Here is a 16,616-nt window from a genome sequence, read left to right on the forward strand (position 1 = left end):
CTCTTAAAGGGGCCGCGCCGCCGAGGCGGGGTGTCCCGCGGAGGGGCCCCACCAACGTGGAGAGAAAGGGACGAACAGGTATAAAATCGATCTAGTCTTTTATTTGGGGGTGTGTGTGTGTGTCCCGTACAGTAGCATCCCCCACCCCACACCAGTGTGAGCCCATGTCCCCAGCTCTGTGTGTGTGTCTGTGTGTGTGTGCGCGCAGGGGGGGCTCCAGCGTCAAGGATGGGGTGCTGGAGAGGAGCCCCTTGCCTGGAGGTAGTACTGCCCCCCACCTACCCTTGCAGACTCCATCACAGCCCCCTCCAAAAGAGATGCACAGCACTAGGGGCTGCCAGGGTAAGGGGAGGGAGTCGAGTGGTAGTGGTGGTGGGGAAATTGGGGACTCCCAGAAAAACAGGGAGGGGGGATAGGAAAAGCCCTTGGTGCCATCCCCATAGCCCTAGCAGTGGGGCAGGGGGGGCTACAGACCCCCAGAAAGGGGATCGAGGTGCTTCTATGATAGCTGGTGACCCCCAAGTCTGGGGGAGCAAAGGCAGGGATCACTTATGGGGTGCCCATGTAAAGGGGTGTCCACTCTTCCCCCCCAGCCATGCACCCCAGGAGGGAGATTCACAGCAAATTGAAACACACAGAGCCTTGGGCCCCTTGTGCCCAAATATCACCCAGCCCCATGGAAAGGGGAGGGAAGATCTAGGTGGCTTGGTAGAGGTCCTTGCGCCTCCGCACCTCCTTGAGGACGCGGGCGCGGAAGGCATCGGGGTCCTCTCCCCCGTCCTGCCACAGTCCCAGTGCCTCCTGCAGCTCCGGCCGGTGTGTCCGTAGGAAGGGGTTGTAGGTCTGCTCTTCCCCCAGTGTGGAGGGGCACTGTGGGGCCAGCCATTCAGCTCCCCTGACAGAGGCAGCACCCCTGGCAGGGAGCTGGAACCCCTCCCAGAACCCCCTTCCCTTAAGGAACCCGCCATGAAAGAGGATGTTGGGGTGCAGCATCCCTGCCAAGGGATGGGGATCCCTGTGAGGGGCTGGGGTGGTGGGTGCTGCAGCCAAGGGACCCCCATGCCTCACCGTACTCCTCTTCTCCTGGCGCTGCTGCACTGCCCACTGCAGCTTCTGTTCCAGCGCAGAATTGTCCAGCTCCAGGAGGCTGGCGAAGGTCAGGCACTCCAGTGCATACTCGTGGCCTGTGGACCCCCATACACAGCCCTCAGCATCACCCCCACACAGCTCCCCAGCTTGGCAGTGGGGACTAGGGCGACACCAGTGACTCTACCCCACTGTTGGGACACTCACCCGGCCACAGCAGCGTGTCCTGACCCAAACCCACGGCCATGTCCAGGGAGGCGAGCATGGTCTCAGGGGAGCCCTCGAATGGCCTGCCTGGACCCCCGCACAACTGCTTGTCAAGGGGGGGCATTGGGAGGTACCCCCAACCCCCATGTTGGGGTGGAATAACACCCCAACACCCAGGTCAGGTGCACTCACCGCAGCCAGCGAGGAAGAGGAGGTCCCCGGAGAAGAGGCAGGGGGGGCTGCCAAAGGGCTCCCCGTCCAGCACGTACACCATGTGGCCCACAGTGTGGCCAGGTGTGGCAAGCGCCTCGAAGGTCAGGCAGCCCACACTCACCTTCTCCCTGTCTGCAAGTGGGCTGTGCCGGACACAGAGGGCACTGTCAGTGTGCTCCCCCCACCCCCAGCACCTCAAAATACCCAACTCCCCAGGCAACCCTTCCCCACACACTGGTGTCATGAACATGCCAGGTCTCTGCCCACGATGGGGGCAACACGGTACTTGGGGGATGGAGTGGTAGGTGAGTGCACAGACAGTGGTGGTTGGGAGTGAAGCCCCCCCCTAAATTGACAGGGCTGCTGGGGGGTGCAGGACTTACTTGGTGAGCTGTGGGATGGCATCAAGAGCGCTGCCATATACTTTGCAGGAATTGTGCTTCTGGCAGAGCGCCGCGTTCCCCCCGCTGTGGTCCCTGCAGACAGGGAGGTCAGCAGCCCTAAATGTGCCCCCCCTCCATATCCCTCCCTAAATGGGGCAGGGCTGGGAGCCATCAGATGGGGCACCCTCCACGGCAGCCACTGACTCACCCCCATGTCCCTCCTTGCCCCTTACCAGTGTTTGTGTGTGCAGAATATGGCCTCCAGCATCACCCCCTCTTCTTCAATGGCAGCCTGGGAATGGGGAGGAAACAGAGAGATTTGGGGGGGACACAGAACCCAAGTACCAGTATCTCCCTAAATTCAGTCCCCCCCAAGGCGTTGGATGAGCACTGCCACACTCCAGCCTTGGGCACTAAGGGCTGCAGATTAGGGGCAGATTTGCCCCCCTCTGCCCTCAAAGTACAGAGTTGTGCCACCCCCTCACCTGGAGACACCTGAAAACCAGATATGGGTGGCTTAGGGGGTCTCACCTGCACAGCCAGTGGGTCAGAGGGGTCGACAACGGCCGCTCGGCTGGAGCCAGTGTCGATGACCAGGTAGCTGTAGTTGTTGGAGAGCACGGGAATGGGCAGGATTTTCACCCCTAACAGGGACAGACAGATAGACATCAGAGCATGACCCCCTGGGCTGGAAAAGCAGAGGTCCAGGCCATTCTCCAGCATCTTACATCAAATTCTTAGTTAAGTATGCTTTGGGCAATTTGGCGATGGCAACCCCTCCCCACCCCAGAGTGCCAGTGTTGGGGGACACTGTGAGGCCAAGGTGTGTGGGGGGGCTAGCCAGGACTTACCAGGGAAGCAGCAGGGTTGGGGCACAGAATGGCCATGTGGGTACCGCTCTCGGGCCTTCTTCACCTGCCGCTGGTAGAAGAGGTAGCCCAGGCGCGTGCGGGCATACAGGCTGTACCTGGGGAGGGTAGACACCCCTTGGCATTAACCCCCAAACCCCCTAAGGAGCCCGCGTGGGGAGGGGGCTGCTGCCTGGACTGGGACTCTCACAGGGGACACATACAGGGTCACTTTCCATGCATGGGGGCTGGAAGTGGCGTGTGTGTATCCCATACTCCAGATCTGCAGTGAAGGCAGGACTAATTTCCCAGCCAGGTCCCCTCCAGCTGCTCCAGGCAGCAAGGATGGGGGGGGGGGGAACACTACTGTGGGGTGTCCATCTGTCCATCCATCTGTCCAGGAGGGCTCTGCTCACCAGGAGGGGCTGGAGCCCCAGGGCAGATTAGCACTCTGGCTGTCCCTACCCCTGCTCCGGAGGGGCCATGCCCAAGCCTGCCCTGAGTGCTGTGGTCCTGGGGATGAGGGAAGAGGGAATGGGCCAGGGAAAAGGGAAGAGAGAAATGCCCCCGTGCATGTGGGCATACAACAGACAAAGGCTGGGGGCTCGGAGGGACCTCCCCATTCATACAGCAGCGATTTAGAACGGGACGGGGAATGGTACCATGACGGACGTTTAAAGTCCTGGGTTGCAAAGCCCATTCCCAGCCAAGGGCACCCCTGGATGGTGACATCCACCGGCAGGGACACCGGGAGGGAGTCTCCCGCTTTTGTGGCGGTGGGAACCCCAAGCCGGGGAACGGGGGCTTCTGCCAGCACTGGCAGCCCGGCCACGGCCGGGGCACCGGGATGGGTCAGCGATGTCATCCGAGGGAAGGCTGCTCCCAGGGGACAGTGAGAGATCCGGGGGTGACCGGCACCGCGCGGGGGGAGCCGGCGGCTGTTCCCCGACCTCGCAACCGGGCTGACAGCGCCCGCCCTCGCCCCCCCGACGCGGGCAGGCTGAGCACGGGTGGGCGGCTGTGCCCCCGCCAGCTCCAGCCCCGGCCCGGCCTCCCCGCGCCAGCGGGGCCGCAGGTCCTCGGCGGGCGGCTCCGCACAGGCAGAGGAGGACGGGCCCTCCCTCCCGGCGGCAGCACAAAGACGGGCGGCGGTGGCCCCCTCCCGGCGGCGGGTGCCGAGCGGCAGACGCTCCACTCACTCACTCGTTCCCTCCCTCACTCACCCCAGGCGGAACAGCAGCGGGGCGGCGAAGGCCATGAGCGCGGCGGCGGCGCGGCGGGCGCGGCGGAGGAGGCGCAGGCAGGCGGCCCCGATCCCCCGCGCCCCGACCGCCGCCGCCGCCGCCCCGCCGGGCCCCGCGGCCATGCCGCTACCGGCGTCACGCGCCCACCGCGCCCCCTGCCGGCCCCGCCGCGGGAACCGGGACACAAACACGGGACACACCGACCGCGTCACGGGCGACAGGAGGGGATTCCATCCCCCCCGCCGCCACCGAAAGGGGTGTCTCCCCCCGACGTCACTGTGTGAGTAAGGGGGTCTCTGAGTGACGTCAGAGGCGGTGGCAAGGAGATCCCGAGGGGGGGCGGGCGAGGGGCCAGCGGGGCCCGTCCCGGGGAGCAACAGGCGGGGGAGCGCGGGAGCGCATCCCGGTCACGGGGCGCAGGGCGCGGAGCCGCCGCGGGGGGGCGCGGCGGGCGGTACCCGCCCCCGCCCCGTCCCCCCGCCCCGTCCCGGCTCGTCCCGGCTGGTCGCGGCTCAGCCCGGCGGAGCAGCGCGCAGCAGGTAGGGCAGCCCGCCTCGCCCCACCCCGCGCACCCGAGTCCCGCGTGGGGCCCCCGGCGGTTCCCCCCTCCCGTTCTCCCGTTCTCCCGACTCCCCGCCGCCCGGTTTGTCCCCCCACCCCCCTGTCCCTGCGCCCTCCGGTGCCACGGCCGGCCAGGGGCTGAACCACCGCTCTCCCGACCGTCCCGGAGGTCGGCGGGGACCGGGCGAGAGTGGGCGGCCGGTCACCAAACAGCGGGGACGCGCTGCAACCCCCCGCACCCCCGTCCTCGGAGTGGGTGGGGGCACGTCCCGTTGAGGTCCGGCGGCGGGGGGATCGGGGTCAGAGGGCGTTCCTGCGAGCAGGGACGGCCGCGGGACAGGACCCCCACGCGCGGGGTCCCACTGTAGCGTTGGTGCTGTTTTCCGGACCCCACGGGATCGCGTGGCGGGGAATCGGGGCGTGGTGTGGGGTGGTCCGTGGGGGGGCACCGACTCTAGTTCTGTGGAGGGTGTCCCCACGGACCCCGTGGGGTGTGACGGGAGGGGAGGGCAAGGGTTTGTGCCTGTCAGGGTGTGGGGTGGCACCGAAGGTGGTGTGGGGACAGGCACTGGGTGTTGTGGGGGTGCCTGGGCTGGGACACAGAAGGACACCCCTGTCCCATGCCCTGCCCCTCAGGAGGGGGCTCGCAGGGGGGCAGAGATGCAGTGGTGGCGAGGCTGAGCTCCAGCAAACGTGTGTCCTGTGTGAGTGGCATGGGGACATCTGGCCTGGGTGGGCCACATTGACCTGCTCGCGTGAGCTGAGCTGGGCTGTGCTAGGCTAGGCCAGGGTAAGTTCTGCTGTGCTGTGTTGGGTTGTGCTGTGCCAAGCTGTGCCATGCTGCATGCAGCAGCTGTGCTGTGTTGTGCCACACCAGGCTGTGCCATGCCATGCCAGGCTGTGCTGTGCTGTGCCAGGCTGTGCTGTACCAAGCCATGCCATTCTGGTGGGGGCTTCCAGGCTCTTCTAGAGTAAAGTAGTTTCTCAGGCAGCCTCAGTGTGGGGAGCCCTGGCTCCCACCCCAAACCATGGTCCCTTCCCAAAGTGGCCCTTGTTGCCCCAGGAAGCCTGTGGAGCTGGTGGTGGAAGGCTGAGCCCAGCAGGAATACCAGGGCCAGTGGTGGGGACACTACTTCATGCCACCCACAGGGCCGTGACAAGGGGTGATGGTTCCTGTGCCCCATATCCCTGCCACATGTGCCTTATCTGTGCTGAGTCACGGTGCCAGTGCAGAGCAGCACCCTGTCCCCAGGACTGCGTGTCACAGCAGGGTCACCAAACTGTCCCGCGTGGTCATTTGGTGGCCTCTCATTTCAGGGCCCTGATATGCCACGAACTGAGGAGGGTTCAGAGAGCTGCCTGCTTCCCTGGGTGCGGCGGCCGCAGGGACCCGTCAGGCTGGTTCCTTCCCTGTGCCCAAGGCCACCCCGATGGGGTGGGAGCAGGAGGGGCTGGGGCAGTCAGTGGACCTCTGCCACGGGGTGCTGGCCACAGGCACAGGGTAGGACCCTTCCAGTGACCACCTGCTGGCCGGATACACCCCATTTTCTCCAGACACCTGGGTTCCCTCCTGGGGACTCTGGTCCCCCTATAACTGAGTGCCAGTCATGAGGACTTTCCTGGGGTCAAACTCCTATTTTGGGCCATTCCCTGGCCCCATAGGTGAGGTGGTGCCATGGGACACCGTGTGCTTTTCTAGGAAACTACAGGGAAGTGGAGAAAGTGAGCTTCCTGTTCGGGTGGTCACCGCCACATGGGTTATTTATTTTCAGCGCTATCGTCATCATGATGCCAAAGGGCGGTACGACCATGGCAGCTCTCCCAGGGCTGGGGCAGACGGATGGCAGGGGGGATGGAGGGACAGACACTGAACCACTCACTACTCCCCCTGGCCTGGCATGGCTGGCATGGGTGTGCCCCCCAGCACTGCTGCCTGTCCAGCCTGGCTGTGGGAAACACTGGCGTCACACAGGAGGAAGTGCCCGATCTCCTCCCAGCCTCGTCCTGGTTGGGATCAGATCCTGGTTCCTTCCTCGGGATGGTCCCAGAATCACGTCACCGTTGCAGGCAGGGGGGATGTGGCGAGTGTTGGCACCTGCCTGGGGTCTGGGGTGCCAGCACTCTGGGGGTGGCAGGTGGGTAAAGAAAGGCCTGGCACCATCTTCTGTCAGCGCTGTTGTTTTCCTGGCCTTGGAGATCCTGCTTTCCTTCTCCTCCTCCTCCTGCTGGGGCCAAGCCCAGCAGCTGGCTCTGAGCCCGGGCTGCCTGCTCACAGCTGCTGGGGGCTCAGTGAGGGGGCCTGGTGCGGCCAGGGAGGGGAGCTTCGCCCTGACGGGGTCACGACTCCCCTCACCAAGGAAGAGTCCATCTTCTGCAGAGGTGATGCTTATGTCACTTGTTCTTATACTTGTCACTTGTCCCCTCCCTGAAGGGACTCAGGAGTTCTGGAGCCTCCGTGTGACCCACTGGGCTGTTGGGTGGGGAACACCCCTGAAATGGGGGGGGGCAGTGGGAGTCTGCATGGCTGTGATGAGGATCAGGCCCTGTGTTTCTATCTCAGGCAGTGGATAGAATTGATGTCGTTTGTCCCCAGACTGGTGCTACTAAGAGCCACACACTGGCATGTGGGGGGGCTGTTTCCTGCCCCCCAGCAATGGCAGGGTGGGCTCCAAAAGCTGGAGAGGTCAAATCCCTTTTGGAAAGGTCATGTCCCTGACGCAGCTTGAGTCAGCGTGTGGCTGTGCCCTGCCCGTGGCTGACCATGACGCAGGCACTGGGGACTCAGGGCACAGGAATGTGGGTGGCCCTGGCCAAGGGACAGTGGGGACATCCCTCACCTCTCATTGACCTGCTGGCATCAAGGCCAACTTGTTGTCATTAATTAGGAGCCACTGTTGAAGTGGGAGGGGGAGGTTTTGTGGCTGCACGGTCCCGTGTCCCTACACCTGTGGCTTCACTCACCAGGAGCACGTCCTGCCTTGGGAGGGGGACCTGTGCTGACACCCCCCATCTTCTCTCCCCTCCAGGTGCCTGTGGGAGACACAGGGAGCCAGCATGTCCCAGCCCAGTGCACCCCCAGCTTACGATGACAAGAACCCCCTCTACCCCCCACCCCCAGGGGGGTACCCCCAGCCCCATCCCTACGCTGGGGGGTACCCACAGCCGGGGGGATACCCCCCAGCGGCAGGGTACGGGCAGCCAGGGGGCTACCCAGCAGCAGGGGGGTACTCTCATCCAGGGATGGCCGTTCCCACCATGCCTGTTCGCTTCGGTAAGTGGCAGCATCTTTTTTTTTGTGGGGGGAAGGCACTAGAAACAGGGGTGCTGTGAGGGGCTGTGCAGCTGAACCTGGTGCTGAGGAGTGTCCACCACCACAGGTGGCGATGGCATTGGGGATGGCTCCCCCTTCCAATCAGTTGATTGGGACGACAGGAAAGTCCGGCACACCTTCATCCGCAAGGTGAGTCCAGAGGGGCTGGGGGCATCTGTCAGGGTGGGGCAGCACCTGTCAGGGCAAGGGTCCAGATGCTGATCCCTCTGTCTCTTGCAGGTCTATGCCATCATCTCCCTGCAGCTGTTGGTGACAGTGGGAATCATCTCTGTGTTCACCTTTGTGTGAGTGGAGGGGGTGGCTACAGTGAGTAGCCTTGTCCTGAAAAAGAGGGGAGCCTGACCCTGTGTCCCTTGGGGGTATTTCAAGGGGACAGTAGTTGCTGTACCCCCTCCCTCATGCTTGTCCCTCCTGTCCCACAGCCACCCTGTCCGCTACTTCGTCCAGAGGAATGTTGCCATCTACTACGCCTCATAGTGAGTAGGGGGTCTGCTGGCTTGCACTCCCCCAGCTTGTGCCCCCCATATTTGCAGCCTCCCAGCCTGGGGGCTGGTCCTGGTGGGAAATTGCAGGGTTGACACCTCCTGCCTCTCTTTGCAGTGCTGTGTTCCTGGTAACCTACTTGGTGCTGGCTTGCTGCCAGGGTCCCCGGTGAGTCTCTGGGACCCACAGGGTGGGATGTGTGGATATGGCAGGGGTGTCTCTAGAGCATTAAGACTGGGGGTCTTGCCTGGGGCTGCCCCTGGGGGACTGGGGACCAGAGGAACATGATGTAGCCCCTATCACCAGCTCACCTCTCTCCTCATTTTGTCCTCAGGAGACGCTTTCCATGGAATATCATCCTGCTGAGCATCTTTGTGAGTGGGCTGGGACTGGTAGAGGGTCCTGGTGGTGCCCTCATGGCACAGCAGCTCCCTGTACAGGCTGGGAGGGATAGGGGGATATGTGGGCATGTGAGGGCAGTGAGGAACTGCTGCCCCTCGTGGTGCCACCCAGCCTGCTGAGCCCACCCTTCTCTTCCACAGACGCTGGCCATGGGGCTGATGACAGGGACCATTGCCAGGTACGGCCTAGGGACACTGTGGTGACAGGAGCTGGTGTCCCTCCTGTCCTCCCCAATGCAGCTGGCTCAAGTGAGAGGCTGTGAAGAGCCAGGGGACACTTCAGTCACTTGGGCTTACAGACAGGAGGGTTCCTGTCCAGGATCTGGGCTGTGCAGGGGGTCACCAACACCCCACTGGGCAGGGGGATGTTGAAGCGTGAGGTGACTGTGGTGTCCCCTCCATCCACAGCGTGCACAAGACCAATGCTGTCCTGATTGCTATGCTCATCACTGCCATTGTGGCCATCATTGTCACCATCTTCTGCTTCCAGACCAAGGCAAGGAGAGATGCCCTGCCCTGCCCCACCCCGCCTCGGGGAGGGAGCGAGTCAGTGGGAACACCCTGGGCTCTCCTGTTACATATGTGTGTGTGTGTGTGTGTGTGTGTCCCATCAGGTTGATTTTACATCGTGTCCGGGGCTGTTCTGTGTGCTGGGCATTGTGGTCATGGTGACCGGGATCATCACTGCCATCGTCCTCTCCTTCAAATATGTGAGTCGGGGGGACAGAGGGGCTGTGGGGTGCCAATGGGTGTTCCCAGTCAGGTGTCCCCAGGGCTGGTACAGGCATGGGGTTTGGGTGGTCCCCCTTTGCTGGGAAGCAGGGTGTGGTGCCGGCCACAAAAGGCAGCTTGCCTGCAGGGAGAGGATGCGTCAGCATCAGCATCTTGGGAGCTGGGTGTGGGCAGGACCTGCCCTGCCTTGCCTGCTGCCTGCTAGCACCCTGGCTCACCCTTCCCTTGTCCCCTTCCTGTGCAGGTCTCCTGGCTCCACATGCTGTACGCAGCCATCGGGGCCATCGCGTTCACACTGGTGAGTTCATGGCTGGGGTGGGTAGAGGGTGTCAGGCAGGGACTGGGGAGGGAGGAATCTCCCCTCTGTCCTTGCCTGACACCCTCTGCCCCCCAGTTCCTTGCCTATGACACCCAACTTGTGCTGGGGAACAGGAAGAACACACTGAGCCCCGAGGAGTACGTCTATGGTGCCCTCACCATCTACACCGACATCATCTACATCTTCACCTTCCTCCTGCAGATAGTGGGCCGGGATTAGCCCTGGGACCCCTCCTGTCCTCCCCGGCTGCCCCTCACCCCCTCCTCTTGTCTCTATACAGGATAGTTCACTTACTGTGACTCTTAATGCTTTGGCATTCCTACCTGTAGGCTGCTAAGGAAAGGGCTTCCCTTGATCATCCCCCAACAAGCCTCTCAGGGCAGTGGGGGGGACTGGCTGCCAGTGTTTAGGCAGTGCCCGGCCTTGGCACCGCTTACTGAGGCTGTACCAATGGCGTTGGGTTGGCAGTGGGATGCCAGAGCCCTACGTGGGCACCGGGAGCTGGCAGCAGCTGCTGGGATTGCGTTGGAATTTTTTGGCAGAGTCTGGTTGGCGTCATTCACTCGGTGCCTTAAATGCGGCTCCGGCCATGCCCCCCCCAAGCTGCGGCTGTGCCTGGCACGGGCGGGGGGCAGCTGGGACCCCCGTGGCAGAGCTCACATTCCAGAGGCCCTGCAGCCACGGATGTGGGCAAAGTTGCACTTGCTAAATAAAAACACTTCAGTTTTCCAGATGGTGCCGGTCTTATTGGTGCAGCAACTCCCCCGAAAAACCTGTGGGCAGCCTCTGTGGGGGCTGTGGCCTGGTGCAGCACAAACACTGCTTTGGGATGGGAAAACCAAGGGATGGAAAAACCAAGGTCAAACTGCTCCAGGCCTGGCCTCCCTTGCCTGCCTGTACGCCCTGCCTTGTGGGCAGAACCCTGGGGCTGAGCAGTGAGGGAGCAACCACATATGCACTGAGCTCTTCCACTTTATTTGTCCCTGTCCAGCTCCACGACCACTCCGTGGACTGGACAGGAAGGGCAGGTGACAGTGTCAAGTGTCCCATGGGGCTGGTGTCCCTTGGCCAGTCCCTTCCACGTGCCACAGTGCCAGCCTGGGGATGGGGGGCAGCCTGGCTATGCCCCCCTGGCCACTGTCTTGTATCGCTCTGTCTCGTACTCCCCCTGGTTGGCTTGCATCATCTTTTGGCGAATTTTGAGCTGCTCCAGACGGTTTTTGTCCACTTGCCGTTTGGCCAGGAGGAAGAGGATTATTCCAGAAGGCAATCCGATGGCCCTGCAGGACAACTAGTAGTCAGGAGATGGAGAGAGCTGGCAGGGAAACAAGGGTGCTGTGCCACTCTGGGGCAGCCCCCTGCTCAGTACTACAGCCCCCCAGGGCCCCCATTCCACCCCAGCCCTGCAGAGCAGTGCAGCCTCCTGGGCCCGCCCTCTCCCACTGCCCGATCCACTCACCAGGCCACTCCCACCGGTTTCATCGGATTCTTGCCCCTCTTGCGGGTGGGGATGTACTCCACCCCCTCAGGGAGCCCCCCGCTGCCTGGCTCTGGCCTGGCCTGTTGTCCTGCTGGCCGGTGGCAGCTCTGCCTGAGAAGCCGTGTGCCCGGGGTGCCCGGCTGCCCCCAGGGCCTGGCGGGACCCAGGGGAGATCCTGCTGCCACCAGCAGTCCTGCAGGAAGAAGCATTAGGGAGGGACAGCGTGGGGGGGCCCAGCCTGGGATGCCGAGGCTCCTGCTCTTGTTCTTACCCCTACCCATCCCCATCCCTATTCCCCTACGCCTGCCCTTATCCCTGCCCATCCCTGTTCCCCTGCCCCTGCTCTTATCCCTGCCGATCCCCATCTCCCCATCCCCATCCCTACCCTCATCCCCCTGCCGTGCTCCTGCCCCGCCGCCAGGGGGCGCTCGAAGGCGGTGCCTGAGCCGTGAGGGGAGTGGCCAAACGTAGGGGGCGTGACCAAGCGCATAGCGGGCGTGACCAATCACACCGGGGGCGTGGCTCTAAGCCCCGTCCTCAGCCGGGCGGGGCCGTGGGCCCGCGGGCCGTGTCGTGGGGGTGGTGGCGGGACAGTTCCGGTCCCCCCGCCCTGGGCCACCCCCTCCGCCCGACCTCCCGCCCGCCGTTACCGCGCAGTCCGCCTCGCGCCGCCGCCATGGTGCTGGTGTGCAGCGGCCGCGCTGCATGCCGGGAGGTGCAGTCCCACTGCGCGGAGACCGCCGGCGGGTGGCGCTGCACGGCCGGGGCGCAGAAAACTACATCTCCCAGAGCCAACGCGCGGGGCGGGGCCGGCCCGGCCCGCTGGCGGAAAAGGCGGGGTCCGCGTGCGGGCGCGGGCCGTGGTTAGCTGGAGCGGGAGGGCGGCGGGCGGGGATTGGCCGGGGCGGGGCGTGCGGCGGAAGCGGCGGCGGCGGGCGGGTCGGCATGGAGCCCGCGGAGGGTCCGGGGGCGCTGGGCCTGCACGGCGACGAGGAGATCATCGAGGTGGTGGAGCTGGGCCCACCCGGGCCGGGTGAGACGGGGCGCCCCGCGCCGCGCATCGGGCAGGGCCTGCGGGGGCTCCGGCCTCTCCCGCCGGGGCACCGGGCGTGCTGCGGCCCCGCCCCAGTGCCAGGCCCGGCCGGTATATCCCCTCGGCCCGCGGCCTCTCCCCTCGGCCCTCCCCGGCCCCCTGCCGCTCCCCTGCGCCGGTCTCCTGGCCGCGGCGGCGTCGCGCATCCCCCCGCTGCCCTGTCCCGCGGGGTTCCCCCCTCTCCCACCGTGCCCCCAGCCGCCCCGGGGTGCCGAGCCGGGCGGGCCGAGAGCCGCGCCTTGACCTTCGCCCTCTGCAGATGACCTGGCCGAGGAGATGGAGGACGTGGACTTTGAGGACGAGGGGGCAGACGAGCCCGATGCCGAGGCTTGGGATTCGGAGGATGACGAGGGGGTGGAGGATGGCATGGAGGCGCAGGACGACAGTGAGGTCACGTTCTCCCTCCACTCGGGTGAGTGCTGGGGCCCCCTCGGGACCTGCTCCCACCTTAGCTTTCCCCAGAGCCAGGGGGTGCAGAGGGCCTTGCCAGGCTGCTGTCTCCCAGCCTTCCTGGGACAGCCATCAGTACTCGAAGCTGCCTTGGGTTTGTTTTTGCCTTATACTCTGGCAGAGAAGCTCTTTGGGCCTCCCACCGTGGCAGCTCCTCTCCCATGTGAAGAATCAATTCCCACTGGGTTTGGATCCCCTGGGAGTATCAGGTGAGGTGGGATTGGCCCCTGAGCAATGTAGCCTGTCTTTACTCTCCTGTGAAGCTTCTGTTTTCTGCGTGAGCCTCGACCCCAAGACCAACACGCTGGCGGTGACCGGTGGGGAGGATGACAAGGCCTTTGTGTGGCGTGTGAGCGACGGGGAGCTGCTGTTCGAGTGCTCAGGTGAGCCTGAGGCTGTGCCAGTGAGAGTTGTGTCCCTTCCCAGCTGTGTCTGTCTGGGAGCTGTGCTGGAGCTGTCCTCTTCATGGCTTGGCCTGAGCAGTCTCTGTCCCCTGATGTCTCTAGGACACAAGGACTCGGTCACCTGTGCCGGTTTCAGTCACGACTCTGTGTTTGTGGCCACGGGTGACATGTCTGGGCTTATCAAAGTGTGGCGGGTGGATGCCAAGGAGGAAGTGTGGTCCTTTGAGGTGGGGGACCTGGAGGTGAGTGGTGGAAGCCCTGGTGCTGTGGGGAGCTCCTGGGCCAGCGAGGGGGGGACACCTCCTGTGATGCTGCCTGTCCCTCTCTCTGCCCAGTGGATGGAGTGGCACCCTCAAGCCCATGTCCTTCTGGCGGGCACGGCTGATGGCAACACCTGGATGTGGAAGATCCCCAGTGGGGACTGCAAAACCTTCCAGGGCCCTGCATGCCCAGCCACGTGTGGCAGGATCCTGCCTGATGGTGAGGCGTGGGGGCTCTCTGGAGCGGGGAATGTCACCAGCTCTGTAGCAGATGCGCACCCCACTGTCACCATCTGCCCTCCTGCTTCTGCCAGTCTGTGCTGAGTGGGAAGTGGAGGGAAGAGGGGGGCTGTGTCTCCATGCACTGTCTCTGTCTCACCCAGGGAAGCGGGCGGTGGTGGGGTATGAGGATGGGACCATGCGCATCTGGGACCTGAAGCAGGGAACTTCACTGCATGTCCTTAAAGGTAGGGAAGAAGTTTATCACCTGGGGTGCTTCCTATCTGGGGAGTGGCCCCTTCCAGTGGGCTCTGACCTCTGCCTAGGTGGAGAGGTGGCATCCACATAGCCACTGGTGGCTGCTCCTTGCTGCGGGGGTGGTGGCAGAGGCGGCAGGAGGGTGGGTTTCGAGGCCCGCTGAGTCTCTGTGGGGATGACACACAGAGCTCATGCCTGCTTCTCACCCTCCAGGCCAGGATGGCCACCAGGACCCCTTGACGTGTGTGGCCAGCAACCAGGATGGCAGTTTGATCATGACGGGCTCTGTGGATTGTCACGCCAAGCTGGTCAACTCCGCCACAGGCAAGGTGTGTCCGTGTGGGCAGGGCAGAGCCAGGAGCACTGGGGACCCCCCAAGCCCCTCTGCCGGGCCAGGGGCAGAGCCAGGAGCGCTGGGGACCCCCCAGGCTCCCCGGCTGGGCTGGTGCACAGCCATCGGCAGCCGGCAGGAGGCGTCCTCGTGCTGTGGGTGGAGCCAGGGCTGGGTGGTGCCACTGGGCTCCTGGAAGGAAGTTTCTCCAATGTTTGCTCCCAGGAGCTGAGGATTTGGGGCCGCGTCTTGGTCTGCTGGGGATGCAGGCTTGGTCCTGGGTAAGGAACAGGATCTCTGTGCATCTGGATCCCCTTCCCCCCGGGGACTAGTCAGCTTCCCTCCACACAGGTGGTGTGCGTGTTCAAGATGGAGAGTGTGGCCCCTAAGGCACCCATCGGTGAGGGCGAGGAGGCAGAGTCCAATTCGGTGGAGTCGCTGGGCTTCTGTAATGTGTGAGTGTGGGGACAGCCCCTCTTCGGTGCTAGATCTTACAGGAGTTGTCACAGACAGATCCATTTGCATCCTTTGTGCTTGTTCTGTTGCATCTCTCACCTCCGTCCTCCCTGGCTGGATGTGGAGATCCTGGATCACTTAGGTGTGAGGACAAGGGACACCGGCTGCTCAGTCCTCCTGGCAACTGTTGGGTTTCTGGACTAGCCTGATGGACCATTGTTGGGCCAGGATACCCTCCAGACACGGCTGTTTTCATGCCAGGACATTTTCTTTCTTATTAACCTCAGGCTGGTTGTTGACTCTTGCTGTCCCATTGGCTTTCCTGATTGGGGTGTTTCATGGCTCCGGCCATTGGGTTGTCCTTCATATTCTCAACACACTGCAGCCCTCAGCCCAGGGTTTGCCTTCAACCTGGATCCTTCACACACTTCCATCCCTGCTTCCCGTAGTCCCATGTAATGCCTGTTCCCCTCTCTGCAGGATGCCACTGGCTGCTGTGGGCTACCTGGATGGCACACTGGCTATTTATGATGTCTCCACACAGAGCCTGAGGCATAAGTGCCAACATGAGGTACGGCCCTACCCCCTCTCCTAGGCCTGGGAGGTGGGCTTTGGGCCTGCTGGAGATCTCTCTCAGAGCCCAGGGGCCAGTTCCTGATTTGTGCTTCTCTCTCAGCCCTGGGCTTCCCCAAAGACAGCTGCAGTCCCTGCACAGAGGATGTGCTTGGCCCTGGGGGCTGGCTCTCCTGTCTGTGTGGATGGCAGACAACATGGGAGGGAGGAGGGGTTACGAGGGGGGAGCTGAGACTTTGTGGAAGTTCCCACTGTGTCCCCCCTTCCCCAGTCTGGGATTGTGCAGCTGCTGTGGGAGGAGAGCTCGGCCGTGGTTTACACCTGCAGCCTGGACGGGGCCGTGCGGCTCTGGGACGCCCGCTCGGGGAAGATGATCAGCGAGTACCGAGGGCACTCCGCCGAAATCCTCGACTTTGCTGTCAACAAGTGAGCAGGGAATCCCTAGACTCCTTCCCTGCAGGGTGGAGGGACCAGGGGTGGCAGGGGCCTCCAGCCTCAGGAACTCACTTCACGAACTGTCTCTCCTTTGGGTGCCCTTGGGGTTTGGTCCCAAGGTGGGGACAGACACAGGTCCACGCTGAGACTTGAGGGTCTCAAGAGGGAGTGTGGCAGTTCAGAGCTGGGCCAGGGGTGTTGGTTAGGGATACCAGATGTCCCCAGCCCCATATCTGAGCCGTGTCTCCCCGCAGGGATGCCTCCATTGTGGTGACCACCTCTGGCGACCACCAAGCCAAAGTGTTCTGCGTCCAGCGCCCCGATCGCTAGAACTGTGCCAAGGGATGGAGTCCCGGCACTGCCCGGCAGCTCGTGTACAGAGGGATGATGGAGATGGTGTCACTACCCTTCTCCAGCGTGTGCTTTGTAATTTTCCAGCCTGCCCTGCTTTGCCCTCCCCATCTAGGGGCCAAGCCTGGGGTTTTGTATGAAGATGACTTTTAATTATATAAATTATTTCACTTAATTGGATGCCATCTACTCTGCTTGTTGAGGGGAAGAGGACCTGGGGAGCTGTGCTCCCTCCTCAGGAATCTCCCTGGCATCCAGTCATGGCCTGAGGATGAGAGGCAGAGACCCCCATCCTAGCTCTCCCTGATAGGGGGAAGGAGGGAGCCAGGGTAGGAGGGAAGGGTGCAGATTGCTATTTGAGGGTAGGAGAATCATGCTCTGTGCAGTCCAGGAGTTTCCTAACAGAACAGGCTATTCCCAGACCTGAGCACAGTACCCCCAAGTTCACTAGAAGTCATTTGTTCCACAATACAGGAATTACCTCCCTTGGGGCTGTGA

The 16,616-nt window shown here is 63.2% G+C and overlaps 3 protein-coding genes across 7 annotated transcripts; 2 read left to right on the plus strand and 1 right to left on the minus strand.

Annotated features, from left to right (window-relative positions):
* Positions 1–81: 81 nt before the first annotated feature.
* PNKD (PNKD metallo-beta-lactamase domain containing) lies at positions 82–12,035 on the minus strand. 5 transcript variants are annotated; one of them, XM_064661219.1, is made up of 10 exons: positions 11,939–12,035; positions 11,268–11,481; positions 2,741–2,856; positions 2,421–2,533; positions 2,123–2,181; positions 1,890–1,982; positions 1,486–1,649; positions 1,294–1,380; positions 1,069–1,184; positions 82–870 (listed from the first exon to the last, which is right to left on the minus strand). In XM_064661219.1, exons 1-10 carry the CDS (start codon positions 11,964–11,966, stop codon positions 697–699), a joined length of 1,164 nt encoding a protein of 387 aa, XP_064517289.1. In that variant the 5' UTR covers positions 11,967–12,035; the 3' UTR covers positions 82–696. The 5 variants fall into 5 exon arrangements, with proteins under 5 accessions (XP_064517289.1, XP_064517287.1, XP_064517288.1 ...); XM_064661217.1 differs by lacking the exons at positions 11,268–11,481; positions 11,939–12,035 and adding an exon at positions 3,961–4,276; XM_064661218.1 differs by lacking the exons at positions 11,268–11,481; positions 11,939–12,035 and adding an exon at positions 2,962–3,250.
* Positions 4,401–10,539, plus strand: TMBIM1 (transmembrane BAX inhibitor motif containing 1). The gene is made up of 12 exons (XM_064661235.1): positions 4,401–4,520; positions 7,569–7,813; positions 7,920–8,002; positions 8,093–8,157; positions 8,296–8,349; positions 8,474–8,524; positions 8,691–8,730; positions 8,899–8,936; positions 9,166–9,253; positions 9,372–9,467; positions 9,734–9,787; positions 9,884–10,539. Exons 2-12 carry the CDS (start codon positions 7,597–7,599, stop codon positions 10,025–10,027), a joined length of 930 nt encoding a protein of 309 aa, XP_064517305.1. The 5' UTR covers positions 4,401–4,520; positions 7,569–7,596; the 3' UTR covers positions 10,028–10,539.
* Positions 12,036–12,189: 154 nt separating the features above from the next.
* On the plus strand, positions 12,190–16,293 carry AAMP (angio associated migratory cell protein). The gene is made up of 11 exons (XM_064661209.1): positions 12,190–12,321; positions 12,641–12,793; positions 13,095–13,214; positions 13,338–13,477; positions 13,571–13,715; positions 13,879–13,962; positions 14,186–14,301; positions 14,655–14,758; positions 15,240–15,330; positions 15,604–15,758; positions 16,022–16,293. Exons 1-11 carry the CDS (start codon positions 12,234–12,236, stop codon positions 16,095–16,097), a joined length of 1,272 nt encoding a protein of 423 aa, XP_064517279.1. The 5' UTR covers positions 12,190–12,233; the 3' UTR covers positions 16,098–16,293.
* The last annotated feature ends 323 nt before the right edge of the window (positions 16,294–16,616 follow it).

The sequence above is a fragment of the Pseudopipra pipra genome, chromosome 7, assembly GCF_036250125.1.
Source record: "Pseudopipra pipra isolate bDixPip1 chromosome 7, bDixPip1.hap1, whole genome shotgun sequence".
In the NCBI taxonomy this organism is placed as follows: domain Eukaryota; kingdom Metazoa; phylum Chordata; class Aves; order Passeriformes; family Pipridae; genus Pseudopipra; species Pseudopipra pipra.

Excerpts from the sequence above, each read along its gene's own strand:
- PNKD (XM_064661215.1), bottom strand. The coding sequence starts at position 4,103 with ATGGCCGCGGGGCCCGGCGGGGCGGCGGCGGCGGCGGTCGGGGCGCGG. Across the intron at positions 2,857-3,960 it reads CCGCTGCTGTTCCGCCTGGG|GTACAGCCTGTATGCCCGCA; the intron begins GTGAGTGAGGGA and ends TACCCTCCCCAG. Across the intron at positions 1,185-1,293 it reads GGACACGCTGCTGTGGCCGG|GCCACGAGTATGCACTGGAG; the intron begins GTGAGTGTCCCA and ends GGGGGTCCACAG.
- TMBIM1 (XM_064661235.1), top strand. The coding sequence starts at position 7,597 with ATGTCCCAGCCCAGTGCACCCCCAGCTTACGATGACAAGAACCCCCTC. Across the intron at positions 8,731-8,898 it reads TCATCCTGCTGAGCATCTTT|ACGCTGGCCATGGGGCTGAT; the intron begins GTGAGTGGGCTG and ends TCTCTTCCACAG. Across the intron at positions 9,254-9,371 it reads TCTTCTGCTTCCAGACCAAG|GTTGATTTTACATCGTGTCC; the intron begins GCAAGGAGAGAT and ends GTGTCCCATCAG.
- AAMP (XM_064661209.1), top strand. The coding sequence starts at position 12,234 with ATGGAGCCCGCGGAGGGTCCGGGGGCGCTGGGCCTGCACGGCGACGAG. Across the intron at positions 12,322-12,640 it reads GCTGGGCCCACCCGGGCCGG|ATGACCTGGCCGAGGAGATG; the intron begins GTGAGACGGGGC and ends CGCCCTCTGCAG. Across the intron at positions 15,331-15,603 it reads GGCATAAGTGCCAACATGAG|TCTGGGATTGTGCAGCTGCT; the intron begins GTACGGCCCTAC and ends CCCCTTCCCCAG.